This window comes from Xiphias gladius, chromosome 15 (genome assembly GCF_016859285.1).
Source record: "Xiphias gladius isolate SHS-SW01 ecotype Sanya breed wild chromosome 15, ASM1685928v1, whole genome shotgun sequence".
Classification (NCBI taxonomy): Eukaryota; Metazoa; Chordata; class Actinopteri; order Istiophoriformes; family Xiphiidae; genus Xiphias; species Xiphias gladius.
The window spans coordinates 5,127,491-5,152,016 of NC_053414.1; the positions used below are offsets into that span (position 1 = coordinate 5,127,491).

Below are 24,526 nucleotides of genomic sequence, written 5' to 3' on the forward strand. Positions count from 1 at the left end.
ATGGTCTGGGTTTTATGGTGCGCTTGGTCGAAGTTCTCATCATCCTCATTTCCACCAACCGCAGGAAGGCAGCTGTTTTTCCACGAAAAAGCCCCGACGCGCCCACGGTGGAGCACCTGTCCGGCGATACACAGCAGACAGACGAAGCTGAAGACAAGCTGGTCAAGAAAACATAGAGCAGCTAAAGGGCCAGAGTCAGCGGCCGACTAAAACAGACCTTAAAGGAGAGTGCATGCTGGATTTAAATTCATCAGATGGACACAAAAAAACGCTCCAAACGGACGCTAATGTTCTCCGTGCTTACGTTATGGACGCCTAAAACGGCAGCTGTCAGCTAACACATTAGCAAAGACGTCTTTTTAGACGTTGTGATTTTCAGCTTCTTGAGAAGTTCTTCTGTCCCCAAGAGGCCGAGATAGGAGGGAAAAAAAAAAAAATGAAGGCAGCTTTAATCACACAGGGCTTTTATTGCTCTGCTATCTCTTGGTACATGTCAAATATGGAGCATTTTGTTTGAGCATTTATATCTCAAAACCCCTCTTCTCTCTTCCCGTAAAACTCTCTCCTCCCACACTGGGGACGTATATGGAAATTGGATTCATTCAAATGTGACCCCGGGTGACCCCCTTCCATCACATAAAACTGCACTTAACCTCATCAGCCCATTGGTCCTGGTAGCTGGCCGTGCAGTATCGAGGGTTGGAGCTGCGCGTTTGCGTACCTGACTGCAAAAACCTTGTTTCGAAAAGTGTGTAGCTGTGCTCTAACTGATCCATTTCTCACTCGTCCTCCTCCTCCTGAGGAGGAGTCCCCTCAGGTGGAGGTGGACCCCTCCCTCCCTCCTCCTCCTCCTCCTCCACAGGTCAGAGGAAGCTGCTCCCCTGGTCCACGCTCTCTCTCACCCTCTCTCTCTCTCTTCTCTCAGCAGCTCTGCCAGCTTCACAATTCTGCTTGCGCCTCTTCTGATGATCTTCTCTTCTCCCGGTCTCCCCACTGCTCACTGCATGCACCTGAATGATGATGCCCTTGTTCCAGCCACTCAGCCCAAGGCCAGCCGCAGCACTGCAACCAGACATGGACTTGGGCACAGCACTCAAGGCAAAAATGCAAAAGCGCAGTGCACACACAGTCAAAGTCCAGGGCCCCCCCCCAAAAATGTGTGCCTGGCGTGCCTGCCGCTGTCCACTCCACCCTCCCGGCCCCCCAGCCCCAGCCCCAGCCCCAGCCCCAGCCCCAGCCCCAGCCCCAGCCCCAGCCCCAGCCCCAGCCCCACGCGACTCTCAAAGGATAAGTGGTATAGCTAATGGATGGATGGATGGATGGACTAACAAGTAGCCCCGTGGTCATAAGGTTTTTATCATTTCCAGACACATTTTCTTAAAAAGTGAATAAAGGCCTAATATATGAATGTAAATTTTACCAAGAAAAAAAAATGGTTCATGGAAGCAGAGAGGGCAGGCCCCCTGAAGACCAAGTTGATGGTATGATGCATGGTTAATACATGGCTGATTTGATTTTGTTCATAAATATGACACCTGAGACTATTTTCTTGGAGCCACACCACAAAAAACAGACGGTTACAAGGCTGTATGCACCGCAGAAAATGAGAGGGAGAAAACAATGGATCCCTTTTTTAAGATCCAATATGTATTTTTGTATTTATCTCCCGCGGGGAAGGTGCTAATTGGAGTCACGGTACGACAAAAGCAAAGAAAGCGCCATGCGAAAAAAGCTGCGGGCTCTCATCGCCATGGCTACCTGCTTCACTTGGCTCTAATCACCACAGTAATTTCATCCTTTAACTTTTCCAAATTAAAGGGTTATTCTGCTACATACAGTGAATGTGACCCACAGCTCTGCCTCCCACTGAGCTGTGGCTGAACTGAAATCCTTAAATCTACCAACGGAAACATGCAACATATGTTTTTTGTTGTTTTTTTTAGACGAAAAACGAACGAATGCCCACCCTTTTTTCTGTCGACCGGGCAAACCCGTTAGACACACAACATGAAACACTGCAGCCAACAACGGCCATCTTTACAGAGAAACACCCAAAGTGGTGTTTTTGGGTGTTCTGGCTGATTGGACCTCTGGTTCGAGCCGTGATTGGACCCCTGGCTCGAGCCCAAGGCGGGAGGAACCGTGTTCAGAACCACAAGTCAGAATATCAAGTCTGCTACCTGGTGCATTTTATTTACTCTCAGCCTTTATTTGGTGTCAGGAGTGTAAAATGTATGTATTTCCCACAGTGGAAGGAAAAAGGCACCTTGTGTCCACGAGCTGCTGTACTGCAACTGTAAAGTGTGTGTGTGGATTCCAGCATCACACCGGCCAGTGACGGTGCAAAGTGATTCACAAGTGTCTGAAATCCCAGTGTGCTGTTCACCATAGAGTAAGTTATTGACTGTGTGTCCTGTGGAGAACAGTGAAAGCGTGGGACCGCAATTAATTCCAGCCAGCACACGCCAAAACACCCCGTAGGCACAGTAGGTGGAGTCACAGTGTTGTTACGGTGCGGTGCAAGGCGAGCACCAGTACAGTACTTTGTGTTTTCTGTCACAGGTCCGGGGCTGTGAGCTGTAGGGGGAAAATTTAGAAGCAAGAAATTTTCTCTCCTGGATTCCCCGGTCCAAGCGGCACCCGTAAGCGGACAGGTATTTCGCCATTTTAAAACAGTTGAGGGAAAACAGGTCAGCGCCGCAGGGAGAACGGCAGTAAACGATGGAGATCACTAGCTCACTAGGCTGGAAAGCCGGTCGGGAAAGCTGTTTCTGGCTCCGTCAAAAAACAAAACAAAAAAAAGAATAAATCAATCAATCAATGCCGATTAAGGCTGACCTGATTGAAATAAAGGGACATGTTCATGTAGCATTTAAGTGAAAAGCAATTTTTTATTGTCAAATCAAGTCGTTGTAGAGTTTTATTCCGAACATTTCTCTAACTTTACAGAATACTGAATGTTTATCCTGTACGACTGCAGCAGAGGAGCAACTTGATGGAATGACAGTGATTTCTTTTTGTGTAAAGTAAAGGGAAGGATGAATAAAACATTCTCTCTTTAACAATAACACAGAAAATCAGTGTGTGTGGGTTTTTTTTTCTTCTGATTCCATGATTGACAACAGTTGGCTACAGTCTGACATTAGCTTCGGATGTGTTGTCAGCACACTGATGGATCCATCATCCAGTCTGCGAAAGGTTTGGTTGGTGTTTGTTTTTTGTTTTTGTTGTTGTTGTTAATCGAGGGTCTGAATTACAATTGTTCCTCCAAAAAGAAACTTTTAAGTTCAAATTTGTGATTCAGGCTTTTTCTGTGACACATCTAAAAACCATGGACATAAATGATTTTGGAACAAACCTAAAGGCCTATAACACTGTTCCTTTTGCACTGCATTGCCGCTCTGCCTTTACTGAAGTAAACGCTGTTCGCAACCATGATTTGAATCTGAGTGTGTGTTTAATTTAAACAGAGTAAGTTGATCGGGGTTTTGATATTTTTATGAGGAGCTGCGAGGCAGCAACAGATTTGTTTTCCTGCTGTGTTGCCCCTTCATCCCACATCCCACGGACAGATCTAAGGACTGAACTCAAGGTTCCCAGGTAAAGTGAAGACACACACACACACACTCTCTCTCTGCCTGGTTCACCTCACAGCCATCCGTTGGAGGAGAAGTCCCGCCTCAGCTGCTGGGCTTCAGCCTCTGTGAGCGGCTGAAGAGGTGATCGGCAGGCGCCGCCGTGGTAACCAAACCACTCCATCGCCTGCTTGAGGGCAGGAACTCCCAACTTCCTGGTCACCTAGCAACACAGAACTCCCATCAGTCTCCACACAACCCCACCAGAAGGAGCTGCAGGGTGGTTTCAAAGCTTTATCAATAATGACGAGCAAAACCAGACAGGTTCGGCATTTAGTCATCGACATCTGGCTGCTGAGCTGCATCCAGACCGTGTGCCACTTGCGGCTGGAGGGAAGCCGGATTTCCCTGACGCAGCACGCGGAGGTGGTTTTGTGCGGCGGACTGAGCCCCGAAAGGGCGGCGACATTTAACTCACCTACAAAAACAGACATGTCTGCAGCCCGGAGCAAACCGTTCAGCGCTGCTTCCTCACGCATCTCCGGCTCTGAGCAACACACAGCACACGACTCTAGTACTCGACTGTGCGGTGTCACTGAGTGCAAACGCTGCCTGTTTCCGTGTCACGTACTGTAGAAGTTTACTCCAGAGCTCCATAGCAAATCACGCATTTTTCATGTTGAAGAAAACTCGTTCATTACTTCTTAATTCACAGGATCCAGTAGGTGAACGTTTAAACCATGTGTCTAAAGATCTAAGCTACCTACTCTATTTTAAATAGTCCCATTGTAAGTTTTTACTTGTGTGCCGTCCATCACTGTGTCACCGCAGTTATGTATTTTTTGAAATGGTGGAAATCTCACACTGACTTTGAAATTTTGCCATTTATACGTGAACACAACAACATAGGTAACTTATAAAACAATAAACGTACAAGCACTGACCTAAGAAGATATTTTCATGAATGAGAGTTTAGTTTTTTCACTTTAAATGAGATTTACTTTACCGTTTCAGGATCACTGTACCAGGGCCTGACGTGAAAATCGGCATCCGCGTGCGAGAGGGAAGTTGCCTGGTTTCTGGGCAGACTGGACTTTTTCGGAGAGGATCGTTTTTACGTAATCCGTTGAGTTTAACAACAAACTACCTATAAAATACGGCCAATAAGCCACAATCTCTCAGCATTCAAACCTCAATGGCAAAGAGGAAATTAAGAAAGAAATAGTGATATTTACAGCACACGATGAATGTTATTTTTTCCTCCCTCATTTTCTTTCGTTTTCACGACAAGAAGGTTTTTCACAGTCATTAGCCGAAACAATTTGTGATTTGTTTGCTCGGCCCACTGAGGTTTAATGCAGCCAGTGAAATTATTTCAGGCCCGGATCAGTTCTGCCCCACAGCGCCACGGGAGCTTGTGTCTGAGGAGCGCTCGTTTCAAGGTGCGGAGGCTAAAAGCGTCCACCGGGCAGCAGATGGTACTCACGGCGGCGTTGGGCTCGATGAGGCGCTGCTGCAGGACTCTGGCTTCCTCCCAGAGACCGGACGCACACAGACGCTCCAGGTCACACAGCTCCTGGCCCAGCACGTTGGCCAGCGCACACACTCCGCCAACGGCTCCTAGAAACACACACCAGAAACCAGTGAGAGCAAAGAATCCACGAAATGTTTTCGCTCCTTTTTTTCCATTTTCCTTTTCTGTCTCGTTTGTAAGTTGACAACTATTATACAATGAGATATACTCTTGATTTTTCGATATTGAACTTTCTTTGCTTGTAATATCATTTGTGTAAATAATATAGGGAAAAAGCTCAGGTCAAAAAGGGAGCTTTATCCGGGGATAGTGGACTTGCCAACATCAGGTCTCTCTGGTTTTCTTTTCTATGAAGCAGTTGTTCCCGACCTGGGAGTAAAATCTGAGGGGCCACAAGATTATTAAAAGGATGAGAAAAAAATCAGTTACACAAAATGAATGTTCTCATTAAATAGTAAATACTTTCACTACTTAATGCTTCTGAAAATCCTTCCAATGAGACAATCCAAGAAGGGAAAATCATTCTCTGGTTGGCCTGTTCACAGCTCAGACCCACAACAAGGCCAGAACTTGTGACGAGGGATCACAAGTCAACATGTCTTTGTTCACGGGGTCACGAGCCAAACCAGAGTTAACAGGCATGAGATGGTGGTACACTAAAGTCCTCTTGCAGGATTTCTGGTCAGATTTCTGCAAACAAGCCCGGTGCAGTGTTTCATTTCTATTCAAAGCCAATTTGGTTTCTTACTGAAGGAGGGTTGACGGAGGCGTCCCGAGAGATCCCGTCTGATCAGTGCGCCCTGTGCAATCACTCGGCTCAGCGTACAGTATGTTCGGAATCTCAAATGATCCGTCCACCAAGCGTGCACGGTGCGCTGAAACATTAGCACGCATCGCAGCGAAGTCCACGAAGCACTGGAGCCGCCCGAGAGGTTGGAGAATTTCCTCAGCCGACAGAGAACCCCGTGACCCTTCAGCTCGAGCTTTCGCACGACAACATGTGAGCAGAATTCAGAGCTCGGACAACTGAAGATATGACACAACAGGGAGGAACATGCCTCTGAAATAAAGCCATCCATCATACTCCTGGTTTTACATCTAAATTGTCAACACGAAGACACAGATGATTTACTCTCAGCACACAGCACTTTTGAGATAGAAGTCTGGCCTTGCTTTTCTCCATCCTGCTCTTTTTCTTTCCTGACAGATCAGTAGGCGGCAACGTTTCATATGATGTCTGTTTTTTTTTAACTTACAGGGCTAGATACACAGACATTTTCCCAGGCAACAACATATCGTGGTCTGTCTGGTGGAGGAGGAAAGCAGAGAGTCAGCCTCCGTCCGTGGCCTTGGAGTTGTTGTCGTGGATAGACGAGCCGGAGGGGCGCCGATGGGCAGATTTTCGGTCTGATTTATGTTTCTGTCGTGATTTATGTTGCCCGTCGAGGCCCAGATCACACAGCTGACAGCAGCTTACCCGACGCGGCTGACTGACAGGTGAGCGGCCCCGCCTCCTCGCTGCACTGCGAGGGACAGCTCCTGAATAAGAGACACTAAAGGCTAGACTGAGACAGAGCGAGGCACAGTAACGGCTGAACACGTCCAGGAAAGCGGAAGAACGGCCGAGGTTTCTAGGCCACAACCAACTGAAATGGACCCTTCCCACTAACTACAAAAATGACCCACCTAAATTAAAAGACATGGACTATTTTTGATTGATAAGTTCTTGTGAAGAATTTGGACTGTGGTCTATTTGATACATCTTTGAAGCCGATACTGACAAAAACATCTGAGAGTCTATAAAATGCTATAACAATATACTGGCCGATAAATAGGCCGTATCTGTGATACGCTAATATCAGCCAGTGTAAGGACGTAAAGTTTCAAAGGATTTGTTACACTGTCGGACTGCCAGACTGCTCTGAAGCTAAGGAAAACCCTATCTCTAGGGTTTTTTTTTTCTTTCTGTGAGACATCAGAAAAAAGCTTTTTAAAAAACCCATTACAATATCCTAGACCCCAATGTGGTGTCATCGCATTTTGTTTTCTCCGACCATCAGTCGAAAATCGTCAATTTTCAATAATATAAGACCTGGAAAAGCAGGAAACTCACACATTTGAGAACCTGGAGTCATCAAATGTTTGGCATGTTTGCTTAAAAAAAAACTGAAAACCGAGGATTATAAATGTGACATACTCACGTTTAACTTTTCATGGTACTACCACTCCTATACATACAAGTGCTAGCGTGCAGAGGGCAGAAAATTGGGTGATAAGAGGTTGAACCAGCTCACGCTTCTCATTGAAGAAAGCATAAATAAGTCTGTTTTCTGGTGAGCTTATGCTTTAAAGGCAGCATAAACCTTCATGTTCCACCAATAAGGACGATGACTTGTGAACAATGTGCCAAAATTTCGCTTCTTAGTGACTTCCCCTACAAGTTATTATGTTTACAGCCAGAAGTCCTCACGCCACTTCTCGGCCAGCCCCTATTCCGCTAGCTTCTCTAACGCATCACAGTCCCTCACCGAGGGTGTCATGATCTTTCTGAAAAGGTCAAACGTGTTCATGGGCTTTATTATCCGTATTCTACAGAAATTAACCTTCATGATTTTAACACAGTGAAACGGCAATTAATTTGTTAGCATTCGTGCGATGCAACGCACATTTTTTGGCATCGTAACGGTTGTTTTCTGCCTCATCCAGGAGTAGCTCGACAGACTTTGTCAAGCTGAGGACATCAAAAAAAGACTAGGTCAAAACCAAGTATGTGGCTGGACTTCTCTCCTACTCTCTGTTCACAATTACAGTAATTTAATACAGCCGAATTCCCGACAAAGCTGTTCTCATTTACATGTTTCTCTCTTTCTGTTGTCAGACAAGGGAACAAGCATGGAATAGTGACTGAAGCGTGGCCCATTAAGACTACATGTTAACCAGCAGTCACTTCCAAGCCATTTCCAAGCTGCTGCTGCTGCTCTGCACTGCTAAAATCCTGATTTTATAACTGCGACGTCGTCTGACAAAATCACCGCACACATAAGTTAAAGACAACGGCTGTGCTGTGATTTCGGCTATATTTACCTGTAAAATTAATATGCAGAGAGAAAGTTAGAGGCTCATTCGCGTCTTTGACAGCTGCGGTTCGGTCAATTGAATGAGACACAGAGAGAGGTGAGGCGGCGGAGGGAGAGCCCGACGTCACACACACCAGGCAAAGGAAGCTAAGGTTTGTTCAGAAAGCTTTGTGACGAAAAGTCGCTAAAGGGGTCGGAAAAGTCGGTAAATCTAGCGACAAAGGCGCTAAATTGGCAACACTGCCTGTAAACAACCCCCTGATTACGCATTAGAAACTGTTTGCGCCATTTCATTTCGAAAGAGCAACAGCCAATTGTGTAACGTCAGCACTTAGTCACGCGGCATTCAGCTGACCGACAGTGTATCTTTATCACGCACGCACGCACTCACTCACGGATACTGGTGTTCATAAGGCTGGCCCCACTGTTGCAGTCCAGTCAACAATGACAGTCTTGGGCTTGTGGGAAATTGTGTTCTCAGAAACTAAAAACAGAAATGTTGAATCCGCTCCTAAATTACAATTTTCAATCTATCATCCCACATTTGAGCAAGGTTATGTTCTAGTGCTGGATTTACAAATGTAAAGGCAATTTTAAATGTGTTTTTTTTTCTTACTTGTCGAACAAATCGCTAGAACTTCACCACGGTTCTCAGTCACTAAATTAATGGCGGCAGCAGGAACTGACAGCAAGCATGATGAAAAAAAACTGTCACACTGATTTAAAATGCTGACATCACCAGCATGTTTTGCCACAACATGCTTATGCAAAAGCATACATGATCCCTAAACAGGGTACAATGTCACCTAATTCAGTAAGTGTCCTTGAGTAATAATAAGATTAGCCTCTGATAAGACCTTGTGCTTTGCTAAATTTCTGTCGCAGACATTAGCTTGAGTCGGAAAACTTTCCACTGTCAACCCAGCAAAGCTCCGGCACGTTCAGGCTGCGGATGTGGAAACGTCTTTGATTACTGAGGTAGATTCGAATGAGCAGCCTTAACTTGTCCGTCAGCGCTTTTTGTCATGAGGCTGTAGGAGGTTTTGACTGACGGGGAGAGGGACCGGCCCCTCTCAGCATCAATGTGGGGGAGGGGTTGAGGGCACGAATTCAGACATTAAAACTTCAGCACACACACACACACACACACGGCATTGACACATTATCATGTCAGTCACTCAGCATTACCTTGCTCTGCATTAGCTACGTTAGTCACACGTACACACACTCATACGCATACACTCACTCACTCACACAGCCAATTTCAGTTATGGAGATGAGAACCTGTCACGGAGCAAAGATCAGAGAGCTGTGGGATTCTGACAGCGTGTGTGTGTGTGTGTGTGTGTGTGTGTGTGTGTGTGTGTGTGTGTGTGTGTGTGTCAGACAGCGTGTTTGACAGCGCTTGCGGTGGGAGAACATGACTCATTAGGTTCCTCGAGCATCATATTGATGCCTATCCGCTGACGTGTTATTTAATCCAAGTTTACAGTCCACCCTACGCGGCCGACATACCTAGGAGGTAGAAGAACCCTCTTCGTAGCGCTGCTGCTAAAGGCTGCTGATGTTTTATGATTTTTCTCTGCAACTTCAGACGAAGGACGACATGCTGCGCCGCAGGATGAGAGACCTCTGAACTTACCTACAAAACGGTCGGGCTAAAACCAGGGCGGCTGCAACACCGGGTGTTGTTTTACTTAGAGGAGGTTACTGAAAGTCAGGATAAATAGGGAGCCTGCCCCATTTTAAGCAAACCTAAAGCCTCAGCCAGACAATGTACTTTGCCATTGACGTTTTCTTTAAATGGCCTTTTAAAACCCCAAAACATGATATTTTTATGGTTGTATGGTTTTTTTGGTTTTTCGCTTTGATTAAACCAGCTGTCTCAGGCTAATGTGTTGCTATAATACAGCATTGCAACTGTTTAAGGAATGCTTTGACATTTTGGGAAATTATTACCATTGGAAGAGCAGATCAATACCACTCTCGTGTCTGTAACATGTGCATATGTAGCAGGAGCCAGCAGCCGGTTAGCCTAGCTAAATGGAATGGTTAATGGACTGCACTTATACGGCACTTTTCTAGTCTTATCGACCCCTCGATGCTCTTTACACTACTGCCACATTCACCCGTTCACACGCACACATCCATACGGCGCTCTTTTCTATAACAGCTGCGTTTACACACACACACACACACACATGCACCAATGATGCATAGGGGGCATTTTGGCGTGCAGTATCTTGCCCGAGGACACTTCGACACGCGGACCGGAGGAGCCGGGGATCAAACCTTCCAGTCAGCGGACAACCCGCTCTACCTCCTGAGCCACAGTTGCCCCATAATTTTGATCACTAATAATAATATTAGCTCGGCAACAAGATGGGAAACGGGACACAGGGAACCTGGTTCCGACCAACGGTAACAAAATCCACCTACCAGCGCCTCTAAAGCTTACTAGTTAAACACTACTAGCATAACATTACCAACATTATATCTCACTTGTTTTAATGGTACAAAAAACTGAAGCGTACAAACGACAATTCTGCGTTTCACAGGAGCTTATGTGACAGAACATTTTTCGTGGCTGGCGAGTCGCGTTTTTACATTTCGGTGTTTGACGGGCTGTAATATAGTGAAGGGTGAATAGTGAGCTTCAGAGGTGCACATTAGGACGTGCCGTGAAAGAAATTATCGCTATGAAGGGGCACCGTGGTTTTACTGGCGCATCTATCTAGTACTGGGATTAACAGTAAACTTGAAGCCTGAACACATCCAGCAGTCTTTGCCCTTATGCTTTCGGGACAGTTGCTTTCCCGTTGCGGCAACGCATTTGTAAGGACGGGAGCGTTTCGAAAACTCTTCGTCCACGGAGTAATCCTTGCGACATGGCTGCAAGCGAGAGCGAGTAACCGTAAAACATATCCCAATTGACATTAACCTTCAACAAGGTCAATACTGGCTTATGTTTTTGATCATTTAATTACATTTGCCAGCCACACAACTCATGAATTCAGTGCTTTTCATTTCACAATTCTAAAACCTCCATCTACTTAAGTGCACCATCAAGGCAACTTTTTTTTTGTGAAATGAAATGAAGCCATAACAACTATCTGGAAGGTTGGAAATCAGTCTAAAAAGTTATAATATTGTTTGGAAAATGACTGACACTAATGTAAAGTATGTGTAATTTGTATGAGGATAGGACATGTTTAGGACATGTATCCTGTGCAACTCGATATCAGGATGATGTCCCTGAAAATTTGCACATTCAGCGGATAGTGACACACAAAACCCTTCACGGAGCTGCTGGGTTTATGGGAAGCGTGAGTGAAATCTGAAACAACAACAACAGGAAGTGACCCCAGAAAAAGGTGGATGTCGGTGTCTGATGGCCGACGGTTCCTTGTGGATGGTCAGAGCACAATAAAGATATTACCAGATTATGTTGACATTTACACTTGTAATTGTGCAGGAGGGACCCGATATGAAAGATGTACAAAAAGACAACAAAGTCAACTTCTTCACTTTGGTTTTGGATAAAAGAACCAAACAGTAGGAGAGACGGCAGCCTGGGGGATATGCTAGCGACCGCTCCCTGTGAGGAACAACAGCACGGTTAGTCCTGTTTGAGTCTTCTTACCAACACAATAGGCGGCCATGAGAAACCCCGCTGAGCCCGCCAACAACTGGAAATCCTGTGTTTTGGTTTTGTGAACAATCAGGCTGATCCTTGTGATCTGAGAAACGGGTAAAAAGAGTCAGAGACACAGAGAGAGAGAGAGAAGAGAAGGTAAAAAAAAATAAAATAAAAAATCAGGACTGTTTCACTGTCATCACTCCTACCTGCTGTCAGGACTAATTTCTGGTGTAGCATTTTAATCTCAGGGGAGGCTGTCACAAGAGACAACGACAAACCCAACATCTCACAAGGTAAACAAATCGCTCAAATTGAGACGAGCACTGACTCTTTACACGGTGGAGGTTTTGGGAGGAGGGAATCGTTCAATATCCCGAATGAAAGGGGAGGAAGAAGAAAGAGAAAGAGAGGAAAAACAGACAAGTCCCAAGTGAGATAAAATAGAGGAATCAACTTCAAAAGAGGAGGAGGGGGAGGAGGATGGGAGAAGCTCATGAATCATTTATAAGCTCCTTATTTTGTTTTGCATCTTTTAATTCTCTTTCGTCAATGCGGATATGAAGCGCCGAATCCAAATAAACCTGAAATGTTCAAAGGGAGCGTACGACGACTCCACGGCTGCTCTGCACATGAAGCTGAAAAGTCCGCAGGGAAAACCTGCTGCCTCCGGTTCCAGCCCCCATAACTGTTACCGGGGGATGGTCTATTTTTAAACAACCGGGTGTCAGTCAGTTTCCCCATATCAGTCATCTCAAACACACAGGACAGTAATTGATCAGTCAGTCAATCGGGTTATAGGAGCTCCTGCTGGTCCCCTGAAAGCTTGAGCACTCTGGCTATTTAGACACAGCTCCCCAGGGGGAAGAAATAACAGCGCAGCAAGACTGCTGTCTGCCCTTGCGACGGAGAAACGCTCATTAGCTCTTATTTTTTAAGTCTCCTTGTTGCCATCAGCCTGTGGTGGGCAACTCGAGATCGTGGGGAAACTTAATCTTAAATTGTATGAGTTTAGTTTTGTTGAGGGAGAGAAATTGCCCCTTTCTTTGGACGACTGGGGTCCCATGATAATGTATAGATTTAAAAAAAAAAAACAAATCAATCCCACCGCAACCCCAACCCCCACCCATACGTTGCAATATGGGTAAAAAAAAAAAAAAAAAATCTGAATTCTGCAGAACAAGTATTAGGTGAAAACAAGGCTGAGAGTCTACAGCCGTGCTAGTGGCTCCTGGAGCTGGCGCTTTGAGATTAATGCTCACATCAGCGAGCTAATACGCCCAGAATGACAATGCAAACACGCTGACGTTCAGCAGCCGCCATCTCAGTCCAACGTGCGGCATGCTAACATTCGATAATTAGCACTAAACAGAACATACAGCGGAGGCTGATGGGGACGTCGTCAGATTTGCTGGTATCTGGTCATCAGCCGAAGCGTTGGATAAATGATCATCTTGACCTGACGATGGCGCTGGATGAGAAGTCACAGGGTGATTGATACTGGGGGGAGGGACATGAATGGTTGTACAAAATTTCTTCTCAGTCCATCCAGCAGTTGTTGGGACATTTCAGTCTGGACCGGAAGTGTTGGGCCGATAGAACAACAACTTACAAACACAAAGACATTAGAAAAGTTTATGGGGACACACATGTCATCCCATTTTTTTCTTTATGCGATAATTAAGTAGTTTATATTTTCTCATTCCACATGGAACCTCAGGAAGCAGTTACCTCTAGTCATAAGACAGAGATGCCTTCGCGTAAAAAAATAAAAATACACGAGTACGGCTACATGTTCTCCTCGCCTATTCCGAACGTGCGCCCTCTCCCACCCTACACTTTACAAAATGTCGTTTCTTCTGTCATTAATGGCAAATGTGAATCGTTCTTGTTTTCAGAAACATCCGGCTCTATAAAAAGGTCCCCCGTCGGGGAAGAGGACTTGAACCACTCGATCAGGTTCCAACAAGACCGGAGGTTTTTCAAACCTCGGGGGGGTGCAGGAGAATTGAAGGCGGAGGCACACAGGGGGAGACATTTAGGTGAAGTGCCAGACTACTGCGTCCATTATTGGCTGTAAGTATTAGTAGATATAAAATGTATCTTTAAACCAAAAATGATGCTTATTTAGAGGTTCATGCCCGTTCTTCTGAATCCAAGCAAGTTCTTTAAAGGGTGTCAAAGCCATCTTACCCTTTTCTGACAATGTGCCATACGTGGCCCTGCTCTTCCTGAAAGTGTTTTTGCCCACGTCAGCTCCTCGTATGATTCATCAGACACTTCATTACCTATTACGACATTTTAAAAACTAAAGTAGGCTATTTCTGAATACGGGGGGTCAAGAGTCTTTCTGAACCACAATAGAGGGATTTTTTTTTTTATGTTAATTGTTATATGCTAAATTAAGTTAAGAAGTCAGATCGAATTGTTATTAGCTTGACTGGGAACGTGGAGGAAACATCTTTAAATTTATCAACAGTGCACATTTTTGTGACAGTCGACAAAAAAATAAAGTGGTCGCAGCTATTTTTCAGGTGAGAGCTGTTGAGATGTTGCTATAAATGTGCCCGGCTCTGTTGGAGGGAGAAATAATAGTAGTTGTCGTAATTATTTCACTTAGAGATGATAATTGTTTGGATTGATCAGACAGGTAGATTTTAGTCGGTGCGCAAAGGCGATGACACCTCGCCATAACACTCACGGTATTCACACGTCTGGCACATGAGAGAGTTGCACAGACTTGAAACGAAAACACTCCGAGATGAGATGAAACTTTAATGATCCCTGAGGGGGAGAACTGTAAAAGCAGCAAATATCTTAACTACATGACAAGAACATTTAAAGGCTCTAAAGATATGAGGGGAGTCTTTTTGAAAGATTTCTGTTTCAGATTGCCCAGATTGGAGACAGCTAGGAAAGACTGGCGGATGACAACTGTCTCGAGCGGGATGTGAACCTGTGACAGGACTGGTCACGTAGCCTGTTTGTTTCAGCCGTTAGTATACAGCATCATATGTGATTTATTCGAGAACCAGTCCTGCAGCCGTCAGATCTGACTGCTTTCACTCTCTACCGCTCGTCAGCGTCACGGCATCTCGTCGCCGTGCAGAGAAGATTTTTAAAAAAAAACAGCGATCAAACTATTGCTAAGTCTTCAACGAATGAATCCGTGCCTGCTCGACGTGGCAGCTGAGAAAATCTGAGGATTTTGCAGCTGTTTGTTCCTCCAACAAGCTAAGAAATCAGAGTGTCAGAGCAGCTGCTTGAAGAGGAACCCTCCACTGAAAACTGTTCAATCACTCACAACTAGTGGTGGAAAGTACATTTATTTAAGTGTGATTTTGTGGTACTTGCGCTCCACTCAATCATTTCGATTTTCCTCTACATTATACTTCTGCTTTATGACAGTACGTGCTGTGCTTTTTGCTGTTTGGGGGAAAAAAAAAAAAAAAAGGAAAGGCATCTGCACACTCCTATCTGTGCAATATTGGTTTTGTTGAGACGAGCTTTCGGTCACCGACCCTGCTCAAGCCGTCAGCATGAAGACCGGAGCGTGTAAATGCTCCCCTGTGTTTCCACACTGACTCTCGGCTCCAGCACCTCGTGTGCATGGAAAAGTAACATACCTCTTCACTGGCCGCGTGCTGAGCACGCTGTCACAATATGAAATTATAAGGTAGATTTAAAAAAGTCGCGTAAGGTTCGTGCGACTTAACTGTTACGCAAATGACTTCAAACACAGCCAGAGCCAAGGACCTGCACTATGGACCTGCACGTACATGTCGTCAACGGTTAAGCTACTTGCCAATGTCCACAACCAAGTTATAAAGAGGAATCTTTAAACCTCTGGACGTTTAGGATGACTGATGATGTTAATCCACAAACATTAAAAATATTTGATTATGGTGGTTTCTTAATCTTAGCTGTTTCACAAGCTATTAGCTGTTCCTTTATATATATATATATATATATAACTATGTATATAGTTATAAAAGGTTATAACCTAACCAACAGTTGTAGCTAATGTAGCTAATGATGCATGCAGACTTTGAGTTAATTGCAGGAGACATATACAGACACATACAACTCTGATTAGATTTAGTCGTAAACAGCTGAGTTGAATGAAAACTTTTCTTTCTTTCCTTTCTTTCGTGTAGGCAGAAACAAAGGCACTGAAAAGGAAAAAGACAAGAAAGAAGTTTTTTCCGCAGCCAATCTCACACAATTTCAGATCAATCAGAGGTGATTGTGGAGTGAGAGACTGCTGTGAGACAAATTTAAACTCGGCCGACAAGGCTGTCCGCACCGCAGTCTGCAGACAAGACGCTAATTTCTTCCATGATAAAAATGTAAGACATTTATGATACAGCAGTCGGCCAAATAGCAGGAGCTGACTGATGTGGGGAAATCTGTGCTGTTCGTGTTCTGAATAATCTTTCTGCAACTTGTCTGACTTCCTCAAATTGACCCAAATCACCCCTTGTTTTCTGTGCTTGGCCTCTTCACGCCTACAAATTGAGCCCGGCTCTCTGTGCTTGAACTACACCCACGTTTCCGTCTCCCAGCAAGTGGACAAACATGTTATTTCCCAAATCAGAAATCCATTTGCAACTTCTTGCACACACTTCCCACACAGACAAAAAGGTATTAAGAGCTCGACGAGAGCAAACCCCCCCCCTCCCCAACCACCACCACCACCAAGTAAACCTTGCAATCAACCCTGCAGAATAAAACTACACACACTTTACTTTTAGGTTCTTCAGTACCACCACTCTATTCTCTACAGCTTCAAATCAGTTTTAGTGCAGGGAATAATTTTTTGCCGTAATAACAGTGTGGCTCTAGGAAAAATAATGTTGGTCTTTGAGAGTGAAATATCTCCTCAACTACTGAATGGATTGCGGAGAAATTTGGTGCACAGATTCGCGGTCCTGGGGATGAACTCCTGATGACTTTGTTGATCCTGTCGGCGAAAATGCTAAAGGTTATAGCGACATGCTAACATTTTCAACAAGAGTTAATGACGTTACCATGTTGACAGGCTAAAGCTTAACATACTAACACACGTTAACATGCTAATTTGAGTTGAAACTTGTGCACACGCGGCTAATCTTGTAGTCACACATGACAGATATCTATAAACCTGCAATAACTGAGTTTTCGGAAACTTGGGGGCAGACTGAACAGGTTGTGAACACAGCATTGACTTGATATGGTGAACTTTCTTCAAACAGTTGCTTATTCACACATCCAGCAGTAGTGAAGGAACATTACCGTTCATTCGGAGTCATCTCTCTGGCTGCCTGGCAAATGCAGGTTCAATATTCACTCTCATTTTAGCTCCGGCTTTGGTCTCCACCACCACCTGAGGGAAACATCTGGCTCTTCAGCTGCTAAATGCTCCACCAGTGTTCCCCAGCCGGTCTCTGACCGTGCCTGTCTGCCGCTTGCTGCTGAGCAGGTACCGCACTGTGGCTTTTTAGTTGTGAGCCTGACAGGTGAACAATGAGCTTGAACTCACCGCAAAGCTCCGTGAAGCCGACGGGGAGCTGCAGGTTCAGGTGGTAATTCTCTGTGGGTTCGTCACCACCAGAGACGCCTTTCAGTTTATACACGTTGTCATCTGATACATTTTTGTTAGAGAAATATTGGTTACAGCATTACTTTAAATAGCTTCCTTTGTTGTTTACAATAATTGTGGTCCTTCGTTACCAAGCGCAACCGGGTTCAAACAAACCATGTTTGGCGACTTTTGAACTGGATTTGTTTCTGGCTTCGTAGCCACGTTGTCATCCAGTTTGTGGGCAGTGGTTCTGTTTTTTGCCAGGGAGGCGTCCTGGCGGGAGGCATCACTGACTCAGAGACCGACATGAACGTTTTTTTTACGACGTCGTTGTTCATAAATACAGTCTGGCCTCTTGATTTAGGTAACAACCCTCTTTATATACAGTCTATGGCGACAACATGGCCTTAGTAGTCTCTTAGAGGGAGAGAGGAGAGAATAGCAAAGTGGTCTCTTTAATTCTTAAATCCTTTCATCTGTTTTTTTTTTCAGATTGACTCTAGAACTTTATAGGTTTTCTTTTAGTGTGTTCAGGTGGAAAAATGTTATTATCGGCCATTTGAAATGAGCCTTAAAACAATAACTCACAATTTCCACTTCGCTCATTGTGGTCAGCCGTTACTTAACAGGTTTTTTTGGGTTTTTTTTTCAAACCAGCGAGACTTCAACAGACTGGATAGTGAACTTGTGGGTTCAGGAGTTTTTAAAAAGTCTCTATAACACTCAGTTTCCTGACTGGGCTGGAAAATCTGGTCAGGCACAATCAGTTCTCAGTGTTTTCCAGACTTTTCCTAGAGAGAACTGACCTCATCGGACGCTGTCTGTTTTCCTCAGGTCAACATCGAATAGCATGATGTGATCGGGATTCAAACCCTGATGCATCACACGGAAATCTACAGCCCGCCCGGGCTGACTAAACATCAGTGTGGCTGCTCGGCAAACACGGGGGCTTCTCTACCTGCAGCTCAGCGGCACCTGCGCCGACAGCTGGTCATGGATTTCTTCATGACTCACAGATGACACGGAGAAAGAGAAAGAGAAAAAGACGAGGTGGAAGTGTTGCCTTACATCTCCTCCGCTGTCTTTAAGGCCCACGATGTTTGGATGCTGAGACAGCTGCACCACAGCATCCAGCGGCAGCTCCAGTCCGGTGTTGGCCGGCACACTGTACAGCACCACCGGCACTGGACTGCTGTCCGCCACCTGCAGGGGGGGACGGACACCGACGTCTGAAATACAATTCCTCGGACATTTTTCATGCTTGAATCCCGGACTTTTTCCCTCCTTCCCTCCCTCAATCGCTGCCTCGTTTACAAAAAACTGTACGAAGTTTGATTAAGGTTTGATTCCCACCTGATTAGAAGTAATGTTGTCAGGGTTTTTCCCTCAGGACTCTGTCATTTGCGTGTTTTGTATCCACTTGTTCTAAAGCTTTAGTCACAGTATATGTTTCCTACAACAAAATACTATATAACAAGTAACTGTCAATACTCCTGATGGAAAATTTAAATCCAAAGAATTCCTGTATCAAATAGATATACTGTATTCTAGATCAGCGGCTTCCAAACTTTTTCAAATCACTGCACCGCGTTATAGTGAAACTTTTCCGCACGCGTAACCAAGTGATTTAGATGTTTACTCTGTTGTTTTGATACATTTGATCTTTAACGTTCCTGAAAAGTGAGAACTTTTTGGCCAGTCCTGAATTTCTTCAAAGAGCCGCCTGAGGACTGCGACTCGGCTTTAGTTTTTAGGGTTAAGGTCAGAAATCAGGTCTAGGTTTAGCGTAGGGATTAGGGAACGTCAATCAGGGTCCTCGCGGTACGAGTGTGTGTGTGTGTGTGTGTCACTCTGCGTTACCTTCGTAAAGTGCTGGATGAGAGCGCGGCTGTCCATCTTGCCCTTGTAAAAGCAGGGCGTTACCACCAGGACGGCGTCGGCTCCGGCCGCCGCCATCTTCTCCGTGAGCTGCACCGTGGCTCTGGTGGCTGAACGAGGGAAGGGAGGAGAAAGGATTTCACTGACAAACACGCACTCAGGTTTCATCTGCACCTTTTTAAACTACACATTCACATCTGTCGAAAACCTTTCTGGCGAGACAGAGTTAAAGGCACATATATACATATATATTTATTTTGCTTTTAAACAAATCTTCTGTATGTGCACATAACGCACATATGGCCTCACATACAAGGCCTCCATTTATACTCCATCACCTGAATATGTGTTTTCTGTCTCCCACTTAAGAAACTTAAATACAACAACCTTCAGACACAGTGCGTGTGAAGGGCAGGGCTGAAGAAGGACAGATGGAAAAGCTGAATATCAGGGAAGCGAGGAAAAGGTACGAAAAAAAAAAAAATGAAGAGAAATAGCTGGAAAAATGGATTTAAAACCAGTTCCTCCATCAGTGGCATTTGATGGAAGAAAGGCCGAGGAGGACGGAGATCATTTGTGTAACAAATACACCCGTGTTCCTGGAATATTTATTGAATAAATATCTGTGAAATAATTGATGAAGTAAGAGCCCGGGAGGTTTTCCCATCGAGCAGGGAGTGGAGGAAGACGAGGGAGGTGAAGGTGCCACATGTTCATTATGTGCTGTGGAAGTAAGCAGCCAGTAAAACTGTCACCGGCCCCATTTGACTTCAGTTATCAGTTATATTCTGAAAAAAAAACTAACTCACAACTGCTGCAAAAACATTTTACCTCATCTAATAAAACTTTTTAAACCTATTTCAGTTTTGTTTTTGTTTTTTTTCCAAATCATTTTCTGATGGCCTTTATTCTAAAACATTATGATATTCGATTTCAGCAAACGTGTTCCGTTCGGAGAATTTTGATCACAACATGGGCAAACGTCGGCGAGAGGAGCCAGATGTTTTGACGTGTTTCATTTCTGTGTCCGTGCTTTTTTTTGACAGTGACAATTTTTGTAAAACAGAACTTGTGTTGGTTAAAATGTCACATTTTAACTCGACTGCCGACATGAAGCCAACTAATTATTGGATTGACACCTGGACTTACAAGAAAAGCTGCTTTTCATAGTAACAGTAGTGACTGCTGCACATTACAGGTGTTTATGGAGAGTAGGTACACACACACACACACACACACACACACGATGAGGCCTACATTCACAGCCGGATCCGGCCAACAGCAGTTTGTCCGCCTGCAGGGAGCGTCTGACCGTCTTCACCACGTCCACTTGCTCCTCCTCCGTCAGGTACGGAAACTCGCCGTTGGAGCCCTGAACCACCAGACCTGCGACACAAAACGGTTTTTTTTGTATCATTTTTTTTTTTTTTCTACTTGTCTACAACCGACCATCCTGAAGAACTAATGGCCAAATGCATCAGTGCTTTTTTTTGTGATCTCAACATCGTGGGGTGAGTCTGGGAGCGGACGGATCCACAGAGGAGCCGTGGCAGGTTCTCCAAGAAGCTGAGAGAGCTGGTGCTGTTTCAAAGGAAAAGGGGGGTCACAGCAAATACTGGTCTGATTTAGGTTGGGTTTTTTTCTGTTTACTGAACTTTGTATCAAGTTAAATGATGAATAAAAACTATTTATGGCGTTGTGTTTGAAAGCAGCCTCACTTCAGTCCTAGTGCCTTAGACGTCTGGACACTTCTTAGTAAAATACTACAGCAACAGATACAGTATAGAAGCCATTAGTGGCAACAGTAGTGGTTGGAGTGTAATAATAATATCAAAGGACTGTTTCTACCAGTGCTCGTGGTAACAGAAACGCCCTGACTACTGTATATGCTGTAAGTGCTATAGCTGCAGTAGCTACGAACGACCACCAGGGGGCGGCAGACGCCAGTAGGCGTCCAGGTGATTTCTTTTCTTTTTCTTTTTGTTTTTGGGTTTTTTTGCGTTTTCTCCTCCCTGCTGAAATTTGTCCCGTCGGTCAGGTCCCTTCGCAAACACCGGGGTACCGGCCGGGACGAACCCTCGGGCAGCGGCTTTAGAAAAAGTGTCCCCCGTGTCCCCAGTTCCACCAAAGACAGACACAAGTTGAGGTTCGATGTTTACGCTGCTTCCGTCTCTTCCCGCTGTGTCAGTCACTACCATTATGAAACCCAAACCTGTCTGACCGTGGACCGTCTGGGTCCCTCTCACTGACCCCCCCCTGCACCTCTGACTCCACCTCGGGAGCCTTTCTAGACTTCACCGGCCTTGCAGAACCCCGAGCTCCGTGCGGTCGGTTTTTACCGTCCGTGCCTCTGGGCCTGACCTTTGAACGGTATCTTGGCGTATTTCTGCAGGTTTTCTTCCAGCCCGCGGTAGTCCACGTCCTCCTCGGCGGTAAACGGCGTGGCGATGGGCGGGTACACGCCGCTGAGGTCCAGCCCGGCGGCGGCGGTGTGGCTCCGGGTTCCTTTCCACGCCGCCCGGCGACCTCCCCCGCACAGGGGACTCAGACCTCTCCAAATCCGAGCGCACAGCATTGCGAAGCGGACCGAGTGACCCCTGCTCGCTCTCTGCGTGCTGGGACTCTGTGCAGCTGCTTCCAACCGGGGGAGCGGTTAATCACTAACCCCTGCTTCTGCAAATATTGACCAGAGTTGGGGACTTTTGAGCAACACGGTTCGTTCGGGACAGGGTCGGCCGAGCTGATCCCGCGCGTTTGAGGGTGAATTTGACACCAACAGCCGCACGGCGGAAGCCTCAGTTCACCTGACAACCGAGTGAAACGACCGTCAGGCGGCGAGGAAACGATGACCCTCACCACGCGGCGGTAGCGGAGCGTGCCGCAACAGGTCCGGAGCTCCGCCCAGGATCGAGGAGGGCTCATCGACCGGGTGCCAGGTCCCGAATTGACGCAAACGGATGGTTCTGCAGTCATGTCCCGGGACTGTCAGTGGGGTGTGATGGGTTTCGACACCAGACAGAAGTCTGCTCCCTCCATGCACAGCACACGGTTACAAAAAAAAAAAAACAAAAAGAAAGAAATGGTGACCAAATATTGACGAGTGAGGTTAGAGCTCCGCAGAAAAACCTAACAATACACCGGTAAATGCACCCAGCCACCCCCGGAAGTCACAGGGGTCTCCACCCGGGACCCCCAGGGTGTTCCCACATATGCAGGAGAAGTTGAGGGTATCCCCCCCCCCCCACCGGTCAGGCCCGCAGCCCGCCTGGAAGCTGCCTGCTGGCAGCAGGCTGTAAAGTGCTCCGGCTGAAAGCTCCATTTTAAACGCAGCAGCCTCCCAGACTTGAGTACTGTTGGTTAATGGGTTGTTTTTTTACAGCAGCTGTTAATCACATCTGTTCAATGTAGCTCCAACTCCCAAAGGGTCTTCAGAATGTCAAATATACATAAATATAAATACACCATATTCAAATTCTATATTTTTTTCACTTGGGTAACAACCAAAGAATGAACACGTGACTCCCGGCTCTCACATCACAACGGCGAGCAGCAACAGACAAATGAGCACCACGAGGAAAGTGAGAGCGAGATGACCGGAAAGAGGGACCCGAGGTCCGGCGTCTCCGGCGGAGGAGGAGGCCGACGCGGTGGGAGTGAGGGCCTTTCACGCGTCTGACGAGGCGGGAGGTTTGCCTCGTCCGGGCGTCGCGGCGCCTTCCGCGGCCGCCGATAGCCTCTACTCTACTGCCACCACGTGGAGAGGCGCGAAAATGAAAAGGCGACGACGGCCGGTTTCGACCGTGACTCCGCTCGACGTCGTCCCCCTTTGGCTGCTCGTGTGGGGCTGAACTCGGGTGACTGTGGGTCCGTGTTAACCCCTCCATCTGCATCCATAAGGATGCGGACACCCCTGCACATGCTTTTGCGTGCTGCTGGTCTGAAGGTGTTCGGGCCCGGGCCCTGTCATTTCCACTGGAGGGTTGGTATCTGGACCGGCCTGCGCTGACCTAAAATCCCGCCCAAGACCTTTGGGACGGATCCGGAACGCTGACCACGACCCGGGCCTTGTCACCCAACACGAGCGCCGGACGAACGGGGGCCAAAACCCCCGCAGCCAGGTTCCAACATCTGGGTGAGAGCCCGAAACCATGGCAGCGGGTTCATGCCCGTGATTTTGAAATCACGTGGTCAGCCGCCACGTCTGAGTGCAACGTCTGGGTGTCCACGTACCTTTGCCCACGTGGTGTGTGTGTTTTCTGCTTTTCTCCAGCAGTGGCATGTTTTGATTGAAGCCAATAAACTGAGAGGGGGGGGGCGAACCACCTCGAGGACTTTGTTTACAGGATCGACCTAAACCAGTTTCAGGTTTCAGGCTGAAATGCAAAGGAGGAGTGTGAGAGGGACGGGAGAGAGCCCTCTGCGTTGCCTCTTCTCCTCTTCCTCAAAACTCCCCGCCTTGTTCAGAGGGCACCATCACGTTGGAACCGGCTGACTGACAAGGGATCACGGCAGATGTTTAAAAAGGAAAAATCCTCCACAGGTCACAAAATGACAGACTAGCACCTGCAGCTACTGCTTTTTTAACAGAAGGACTCTTTAAAAGGGGATTTAAAAAGCTATATATAAAAAAAATAACCCCAGTGGCTACTGGTCATTGATGGATAAACCTGCTGCTGCGTCCCGGGGCAGAAACGAGCCAAAGGGCCCCTGACTGTGAAATGTGCGCGGTTTAATGCGCTGGGGAAAACAATCACTTGCCCCAGGTTTCCTTGGCGCGGTGATCGGATTCAGCCCCGTGAATGAAAGTTAAGGTCACGCAACTTGTGTTTTTGACGCAGGGACCGTCCTCGAGACAGGGTCTCGGGATCAGATCCACCTGAAGGCCCTCCCCAAGTCGGACGATACCGTGCTCTAGCGGTGCACGCTGAATCCAACTCCCACTTTAAAAACAAACAGCACAAACACAAAGTGGCGGAGACGAGGCTGGACGTTCCAGGCGGCAGCTGCGTGCTTTACCTGGTTGGTAGTCGAGCCCTGGTCTCGGGTCGCGCTTTGTGAAAAGGTCCGATGTTGGGAAAAAAAAGGCTCAAGGTCGCTGGTGGGTTTCTCACTTTGTGTAAGAAGCTGACAACTCTGCACTGATGTTACCGGCTCCTGGTCGTTACAATAAAGGGTTGTTGCTTCATTTGTTTCTTTTCTTTTTTTTAATTAGTTATTCATAAATAAATTTTGGACCAGATGCTCTAGAGCACATTTCAGTGT

The 24,526-nt window shown here is 46.3% G+C and overlaps 1 protein-coding gene across 1 annotated transcript; it reads right to left on the minus strand.

Annotated features, from left to right (window-relative positions):
• Positions 1-1,358: 1,358 nt before the first annotated feature.
• Positions 1,359-22,153, minus strand: hoga1 (4-hydroxy-2-oxoglutarate aldolase 1). Its single transcript, XM_040146269.1, has 7 exons — positions 21,626-22,153; positions 20,522-20,650; positions 19,247-19,374; positions 18,455-18,589; positions 11,830-11,926; positions 5,062-5,195; positions 1,359-3,798 (listed from the first exon to the last, which is right to left on the minus strand). Exons 1-7 carry the CDS (start codon positions 21,837-21,839, stop codon positions 3,649-3,651), a joined length of 987 nt encoding a protein of 328 aa, XP_040002203.1. The 5' UTR covers positions 21,840-22,153; the 3' UTR covers positions 1,359-3,648.
• Positions 22,154-24,526: the final 2,373 nt, after the last annotated feature.

Excerpts from the sequence above, each read along its gene's own strand:
- hoga1 (XM_040146269.1), bottom strand. The coding sequence starts at position 21,839 with ATGCTGTGCGCTCGGATTTGGAGAGGTCTGAGTCCCCTGTGCGGGGGA. Across the intron at positions 19,375-20,521 it reads GGCCGGATCCGGCTGTGAAT|CCACCAGAGCCACGGTGCAG; the intron begins GTAGGCCTCATC and ends TCCCTCGTTCAG. Across the intron at positions 3,799-5,061 it reads TCATCGAGCCCAACGCCGCC|GTGACCAGGAAGTTGGGAGT; the intron begins GTGAGTACCATC and ends CTGTGTTGCTAG.